The sequence below is a fragment of the Elephantulus edwardii genome, unplaced genomic scaffold (genome assembly GCF_000299155.1).
Source record: "Elephantulus edwardii isolate Elephantulus edwardi_28Jun2011 unplaced genomic scaffold, EleEdw1.0 scaffold00059, whole genome shotgun sequence".
Lineage (NCBI taxonomy): Eukaryota > Metazoa > Chordata > Mammalia > Macroscelidea > Macroscelididae > Elephantulus > Elephantulus edwardii.
The window spans coordinates 15,275,065-15,284,242 of NW_006399809.1; the positions used below are offsets into that span (position 1 = coordinate 15,275,065).

The 9,178-nt window shown below is 35.0% G+C and overlaps 1 protein-coding gene across 4 annotated transcripts in view; it reads right to left on the reverse strand.

Annotated features, from left to right (window-relative positions):
- Positions 1–9,178, reverse strand: part of BBS9 (Bardet-Biedl syndrome 9) — a 677,588-nt gene that overhangs the window by 506,203 nt on the left and 162,207 nt on the right. For all 4 annotated transcript variants that reach the window (XM_006887603.1, XM_006887602.1, XM_006887601.1 and 1 more), the window contains exon 8: positions 8,499–8,628. In XM_006887603.1, coding sequence (XP_006887665.1) covers positions 8,499–8,628 — 130 coding nt within the window. The remainder of the gene's footprint in view (positions 1–8,498; positions 8,629–9,178) is intronic.

Consider the following 9,178-nt stretch of genomic DNA (forward strand, 5'->3'; position numbering starts at 1 on the left):
CGCAGGAGAGGAAGGCCCTCTATGAGGTGGATTGATTCAGTGACTGGGATAATTGGGATGGGAGTGTCAGAGACAGTGTGATGGGCACAGGACAGAGCGGAGTTTAGGGCTGTTGTACATAGGGTCGCTATGAGTCGCAGGCGACTTGACGGCACATAACAACAACAACAACATCTTTTTTTCTTTTTTCATTTTAGCAAAATCTTACAAGTCATACTGAATTACATTAAAACATTCAAACACAGTTCAATTCATAACATAAATTATAATATATGTAATTAATTATAATGTCTCATTGAACATTTAAAGAAATCTTTGAGAAACTAAAATATATGAATATGAACAAATATTTAAAATTTTAAAATAAATATTTAAAATTCAATTAGTTTTTCTATTTTTTTCTATTGCTCTTGTGTTGTGTGCTGTTGAGTCATTTGTGACTCATAACAACTCTATGCACAAAAACTCTGAACTCTGACCTATCCTAAGCCAATCTCACTGTCTCTGATACACCTGACCCCATTATCCCAGTCACTGTGTCAATTCATCTCATCTAAGGTCTTCCTCTCTTGTTCTGCCCTTCCACGTTCTTTCAAGCATGATGTCCTTCTCCAAGGTCTGCTCTCTCCTGGCAACATGGTCAAAGTATGTGAAACCAAGTTTTAAAAATCCTTGTCTCCAAAGAACATACCTAGGGTTTTTGGAGGACTGCTTTTTCAGAAGTGGATGGCCAATCCTTCTTCCTAGTCTGTCTTAATCTGAATGTTCAGATTTAGGAGTATCTGACAGACAAGCAATTTATAGAACAGTGAATGATAAATCCCTCAATGTGGAGTTAACCATTAGTTACAGTGTTGTTCCTGCCCTTGGTCCAGTGTGTTGACCCTCTTATTTCCCACCTCCACTTTCCACTAGGATACCCCTTCACTTCTACCAAATCCCTTCAGCATTTATCTTCCATTGTCCAACCCTTAATCTGACAGCTTGTATCTGAAGTTTTCTTGGCTTCTGTGATTCCAAATACGTGTGCTGCTGACAATTTCTTATGCTGTGAACAGTGTCTCTTAAGTTTAGTGGTAATGTCTCTGAGGGAAGTTGATGTGTCCTCTAGAACTGGTGTATAGCTTGTATTCTTTCTTCTTAGCCCGAAGGCCTGAACAAACTTGGCACAACCTCTGGCCTTTTCTACCTGTGGGCGTAGTGAGGCTTTTCCTGCGAGTCGCTTCTCTATTGTTTGGTCCCCACTTCTGCCCAGGTGCAACGATTCCTATTTCCCCTGCTTACCTGTTGATCTCTCTGTCTCCCGTCTGTGCAGCCCTGGATGGTTGAGTCAGAGGCAGTGAGATTGGCACAGGATAGAACAAAGTTTAGGTTAGGGCTGTTGTACATAGATAGGGTCGCTATGAGTTGCAAGCAACTCGACAGCACATAACAACAACAACCAAAGTACAACTTGGTTTCACCCTCTCCAGGACAGACCTGTATGTTCTCTTGGCAATCCATGTTATATTCAAGACTCTTCTCCAGCACCACAACTCAAAGGCATCAATTCTTCTTCTGTCATCCTTAGTCATTGTCTAGCTCTCTGATGTGAATAATTTTGAAGACCATGGTCTGGATCAGGTGCACTTTAGTCTCCAGACACATCATTGCTCTTCAGCACTCTGGAGAAGTTCCTGGCTGCAGACCTTCCTAATGCAATTCTTTTGATTTCCTGACTGCTGGTGCTAAGAGTGTTGATTGTGGAATCAAGCAATCTGAAATTATTACAACCTTCTCTATGTATCATGGTGCTGTCACTATAATAAATTTGCATTTAAAATTTTGAAGGCTCTATTTTGTTCAATATTTCTACTTCCAAATTTACAAATGGAAAAAATAAAAAATACCAAACTAGACATTAACCAAATGTTGTTGTTGTTGTTGCTTTTATTGTGTACCATTGAATCAAAATCAACCCACTGCTGACCCTTCAGTGGGTTTTTAGAGGCAGTTAATTCCACAGGAGAAGATTACCCATCTCTCTCCCACAGAAGAGTTGGTAGATTAGAACCAAGTACCTTTGTGTTGGCAATGCAATTCCTTACTATTCTGTCAGCAAAGCCCCCTAAACAAATGCTAGGAAGTATCAATTATAGATAGTAGATCGAATTAGTTTTGTTTATTGTAATCTGAGTTAAAGTCAACAAACATATTGGTTTTATATTCAATATTAAATATATATCATTTTAAATACTAATTATAAAATCCACTATGTCTTACACTATTCATTACAAAATCCATTAAGTGATCACTTCCTTAATGTATATTACCTTTTCCTACAGTCATGTTTCATAATTTTTTAATTCATTCTTGTTAATAGATAATTTCCAAGATATCCATTTGTGCTTTATTAACTACGCAAAGGCATTTGATTGTGTGGATAACACAAAGTATAGCTAAGACTTAGAAGAATGAGAATCCCTGAACACTTAACTGTACTCGTTAGAAATTTATTCTTAATCCAAGAAGCTGTTATCCAAATAAAACAAAGGGATACTGCATGGTTTAAAATCAGGAAAGGTGTAACATAAAGGCTGTTTCCTTTCTCCTTCCCTATTCAAACTGTATACTGAGCCAATTATTCAAAAAGCTAGACTTTTAAAAAAATTACTGATCAAAATTTTAATTCAAATTAAAACAGTTTTATAAATTCATGACAAAATATATCATCTTAAAACTGGGTTAGCATATTTCATTGACTTAATGTTAGTCAGTAATAAAGATAAAAGTATTTGCCTTCCTAAAGTGTTCCTACTTAAGCATATTTATAAGAACCAGCTTTCTTTTTTTTACTTTTATTAAATCCACTTTTTAAAAAATACATTCACTGTTGCACTTTCATGAAGAAAATGTGGCATCAGGATAGTGGAAGACTCATCAACAGCCTGCGTTATGCGGATGACACATCCTCGCTTGCTGAAAGTAAAGACAACCTGAAATGCTGGCAGCAGAAGATCAAAGACTATGGCCTTCAATATGGATTACACTTCAACATTAAAGAAAACAAAAATCTTCACCACTGGGCCAATAGGTAAATCATGCTTAGTGGAGAAAGAAGTGATAATGTCAGTAATTTAATCTTAATTGAATCCACAATCAACATCCTTGGTACCAGCAGTCAAGAAATCAAAAGACTTACCACATTGGGAAAATCTGCTTTCTGGGACCTTTTCAAAGTACTAAGGAGCAACAATGTCTGCTTAAAGGCTAAGGTGCACCCAATCCAATCTATAGTCCTTTCAATTACTTTCTATGTATCTTCAAGTTGGAAAATGACTAAGGATGATAAAAGAAGAACTTATACCTTTGTGATGCTGAAGAGGAGTACTGACTATCCTGTGAACTGTAAAAAGAACAATCAAATATGATCTAAGGAAAATACAACCACAGCACTTTTTAGATGCTAAAATGGTAAACTTCATCCCAAATGTTATGGGCATGTTCTTATAACGGGTCCTTGGAAAAAGACATCATGCATCTCCACCAGACGCTCTGCTGGAGAAGGAGGGACAATCTCCTCCAGTACCAGTGAGATCCAATTTGACGGTACACACACACACAAAAATAACAAAATTTAATAAAAAATTTTAAAAAGTAATTTAATGATAGTAATATATATCTGAAATTCCATGTTACTGTAATAAAGGACAAAAGTAAGAGCATTCGTATGTGCTTGTGTGTGTCTCTGTGTCTTAAAGGACAAAAGTAAGAGCATTTGTATGTGCTTGTGTGTGTCTCTGTGTCTGTGCATGTGTATGTGCACACACACACACACACACTCATGGATTCATCCATGTTTGAGAGCAAATAAATGGGGAAAATGGAAAAAAGAAAGAAAAGATGTGTGTGAAACACTGCCTATCATGAAGACAGTATGTCTTTTGGTCTTATTGTTGCTGTTGTTGTTGTGTTCCATCGAGTTGGACGGATCCACAGCTGCATGTCCCTGGCAGTTGGAATCCACCAAAAGCTACGAGGACGAAAGGACAATCTCGTCCCTGCAATTTACAGCCAAGAAAGCCTGATGTGAGGGCCAGCTAGGAGGCCAAACCAACTAGACTGCAATGAGCCATGTAAGTACAAACAGCCTCAGCTCACGCACAACAGATGGAAACCAAAGGCAACAGTAAGAGAGCAGAAGTAGAGACAGTGCTGGCCAAGGTTAAAACTTGTTCAAGGTTACAATTATAACCACAACAGGAAATTGATTCATTAAAATATCGTCCTCTTTAACCCGTGTTACAATACAATCAAATGTTGTATACGAGACACTCCAAAAAGTCAAGTCGGACCCAGCATGCAGCTGACCCTCCCAGTGGATCTCTGACGCTGCAAACCACGGGAGGAGAGTCTCCACCCTCCTCCTGCAGAGCTGCTGGTGGATTGAAACTGTCAAAGCACCACCACATCAAGATTAGCAGCATGACTCCCAATCAAAAGAGATAGGTTTAAAAAAAAAAAAAAAACAGCACAGACAACAGTCTAATTAACAATAAAATGAAAATCAAAGAAAATATAAACACATGAAATGGAATTAATGTTTTAATTCACGTACTAAAAAAAGAAAAAATATCAAATCCATAAGTTATATAACATAGAGTAAAGCATATTAACTAAAAATGTTAAGATTAACATCAGGAAAATTCGAGAAAGTGTAGTAAGAAAAGTCTAACACTCTACTCTTGAGTTAAACAAATCAATGAAGGACAATATAAAAAAAATGTGGAGGCTTTGAAAATAAAAATAAGTATAAATTTTACTTATAATTTTATACTTTATAAAGTATAATATTCTCTATGATTAAGCAAAAAAAAGTGAGCAAATTCTGTGTGGACTCTTAAGCCAAAGAGGAAATTATTCAAAATTTAACACAGAAAAAAATATAGGCCTACTTTGTCTTACTACAATGCCAAAGAGAAAAGACAATATCAAAGTTAAAGTTACTTTGAAATTACAAAGATTCCTATAATAGTTTTGATTTTTTAAAAAAATCCTTCCTTCTATGCTTCTCAATTTAAATAAAAGATTTTAGAAGGTCTTTCTAGTTACTCCTCTCTCTCTGGCATGCATACACAAAACACAGTGACTTATGTATATTGCATGTTCATATTTCTGGTTGATTAGTCTGTGCCAGAGCACAAGCAAAAAGATTTCTACAACAAACAAACAATAGTCACCAATATAAGTATAAACCTTACATTAAATCAAAAGAAAAGAAAATCAGGGTTGGGAGGGACAACTTAATTATGTCACTTGAATTAGGCTTATCTATAGATAGAAGAGATTTAAAAAGCAGAGGAAACTCTGGGAAAACATTCTCGACAAGAACACTGCAGCAATGAGAACGAAAGAATAAAATGTAAATATTGACATTATAATAAGTGATTATTTTAGACATAGTTTAGGAAGTAAAACACTAGCATATTAGACCAAATTATTTATACTGAAAAATGAGCTGCAACAAGATTTCAAGCACTATGGCTGTGAGCTGCCAGTTAAAACTTGGAAAGATTCACATCACTGTGAGGTTTCATTCGAATAGACTTCCACTCTGAGATGAATTTGATATCTCCAGAGAGAATAATGTTACCGATATACGATCATCTTTATTGGCCATTTGGGAAACTGAGCACAGCAGAGGTAAGACACTCAGCCAGGTGCCACAGCTACTTTGTGCCATGAGAAGAAAACACTAATAGCTAAGAAATTTAAAGACCATTATCACATTCTGGATGTACTGAGTCTGTAACCTCTGTGACTATTTTTCACATTCCTACAGTCAAACTCATAAAAATCAAAATACTTTAAAACAGTACTATATTCAAGAATTATATTTACCCTAAAAATAAAGAAGGAAACAGAAAAATTTAGAACTGATTTATAATAAACAAGGTAGAGACAACTATGACTGCCAAATTGGGGGAGGCAGTGTTCACAGAAAGAAATAAAGCATCTCAGTTTCTGAGTAAAATGCTATTATTAAGTATAATTGCATCAACTTGACCTAAATCCAGTATTTCTTATTCATTTAAAAGAAACATTTAAAAAGCAGCAATTTCCTTTACAAATAAACAAATCCAGCCAAGGAAGCATCTAGCCAAAAGGTTTAAGCCTAAAGGTAATGGAAAACAGAAAGAAAAGTTATTTCAGTGTTCTTAATTTCAAATAAGAGAGCTCTGGTGATCTACTGGGTTAAAATTTCTGCTGCCAGCACAAAAGCAAGCAGTTCAAATCCACCAGCTGCTCCGTGGGAGAAAGAAGGGCAGCCCCCTCCATTGAGATTTACAGGCCCTGAAAACCAGCTAGAGGGTCTGCTGTGAGTTGATTCCAATTCAATGTCAATGAGTTGAAATGAGTTGAATTTCAAATAGCTTCTAAATATAAATGTTACAACTATGTCAGTAATTAAAAATAAAATTATTTAAAATATACTACCTCTCTACATGTTTATTTAAAGTATATCAAAATAAGACAAATAATCAACTGAATAACTGTAATTGTTATTTCTTAATAGTAGAGACCACTCCCAGCATTATTTTTATTTATCTGTCAACACCTATAATCTTGAGAAAACTATATGGAAGAGAAAACTTTTTTGCAACAAATATCTAAGAAAAAAATGTTAACAAGATAGTGAAGATGGGCACCCAATGTACAAACATCTTCATAATAATTTGTAATACTGAGTTACTACTAGATCCTATATTGGTAAGTTACATCAAGGTAAGAAACTACTAGGAAGTCCTATCTATGAGCTTCTCTGAGTCTTAAGAGTGAGCATGGCCCTTGTGAGTACATATTAAACATAAGTAGTTCAACTAACTGTTTTTAATGAAGGAGATCTTTCAGTGTAGGGACTAATGACTTTGACTGCTAAGTATACTGTCAAGGGAGCTCTGGTGACTTAGTGGAGTTGCACAGGTTGTTAGAATTCATCAGCTACTCCGTGGGAGAAACATGGACAATCTCCTGCCATAGGATTAACTGCCTCTGAAAACCCACTGGACGGTCAGCGATAAATCGGTTCAGACTCGATAGGACATAACAACAACAAAACCAGCTGCTACCAAAAGAAACAGACAAACTGCTTCCATAAAGACATAGCCTTGGAAATGCATAGGCATTTCTATGCTGCCCCATAGAATTGTTTTGAGATGGAATCGGTTTAATGACGATGGGTTTGACTTGGCTTTCTGGTTCTTGATAAAGTATTTCTACCCATCACTCTTGTATACCCCCAACACAAGAACTACAGCTTTTAGGTGTTTAAAGATATTGGTCCATGAGGAATCTAGAAATTACAAACTAAGGTGGTCTGTATACTGACCAATGTGGATCTGAAGTCTCACATTTAAGTTGTGACTATGGGGGAAAGGGGGGATTAGGAGAGAATAGCTCTTGAAAAACAGTTTACACAGCACAGACAGTAAGTCAATGTTTTGCCTAATGGTAATGTCTGATCAATAAATATGAAACAATCTGATGAGTTTGAATGTTTGTTTGGCATTACAAAATCAATCTCAACTTTTTAAAATTATTCTTTAGATACAAATTGTGAAGTGCTGTGGGGTCAGTGAAAATTATTGCCATTTTTCTCAAATCTTGGGCTTGATATAACTGTTAATGCAAATAGGGATGTTCTTCATTGAGATTCAGCAATAATATTGTACATATGGACTCTTAATTTGGGCATAAAACTTATTCTGACCTGGCAATTCTAGGTACCATTAAAGAACTCTACATCTGATTTTTAATGATGTAGTGAAATTACAGAAAATAAGCATGACTATGGCTGTGAAGTTTTACAGTAAACTGTAATTTTTATATTTTCTGAGAATTTTAGTTCCTAAATATAACCTAAGGTGCTAAAAGAGTTTATCAGATACTGCATTAAGATACAAATGTCCTGGAAAGATTATACACTTAGCTGTCTCATATTTATCTCTTTTCATTTCTTTATAAATGTAATGTCAGAGTATGGATTTTATCTTTCCTTTTAAATGCAAAGTGGCCATATTTAAAATCTAAATTGTCTTAAACACATAACTAGCAATTCTGCACCACTTGATATAATATGGCAAGAAACAAGTTCTAAAGAACAATATTCTCACAGTCCATCAATAAATCATCTTTAAAGAGGACCCATCAAATCTTTGAAGGAATTAATTCTTTAAAAAAATAATTCTATCAGGAAAACCACTTTCTTGAAATATCAAGAACTATAAACGATCTAAATCTTTTTAGAAATAGTAAATAAAAATGATTGATTGTACTTATTAAGGTTTTTACAGCTTCCATTATCAATGAAAATCTTTTTCATTCTTTCTATCATTGCTGTGAAACACCACTTGCCATTTTTCACTCCTGATGAAGCACATGACACTGCTCCGTAAAGCTTTGAGAGATCACCTGAGCTCAGATCCACTTTGCACACTGTGTTAAATTATGTCACTTACTGCAAAGAGCCGACTTTTACTGCTACAGGAACGTGAGGAAGTTGAGTAGACCACTTGAGTGTCACATCCTGATAAATACGCAACATGTTATTATGGTTTCCAATCAAAGTATTTATTGTTCCTTCAGACACTGTAGATTAAAGATACAGAGAGAATGCTAAGGAAACTATTTGTAACAACATATTACACACCTTTTAGAGAATTTGTAACAAAGTAATTTTAATAACTTCATTTTAATGCATTACGATTTTTTAAGTAATAAAATATTAGTTTTCAGCATCAAGTTCGCCAGAACCACAAAGGGAAAATCATTTTACATACTTGGAAACTATAACTATACAGCTGCCAACACCTTTGCATTTCATCAAGAAAGCATGAATTTTATTAATATTTAACACATTTCACTTAATGATTTACTGAGTATTCATTATGAGAGAAGTCAGTCAATTAGACATTACTATGCCTCCTTCTGCTTATGAAAGAGTCTGATGTTCTCTTAGAAACATTTTGAACAACCGCATGACAAAAAGTATAAATGTATGCATTGGTCCCTTTTTATAAATCATTTTGTGCAAATTAAGATGATTGAAAAACCCAAATGTGTACTTTGTATTAATTTCATCTTCAAATATTCAAAATTCAAATTTCTATTATATGTTATGTATAACATATACTTTTGC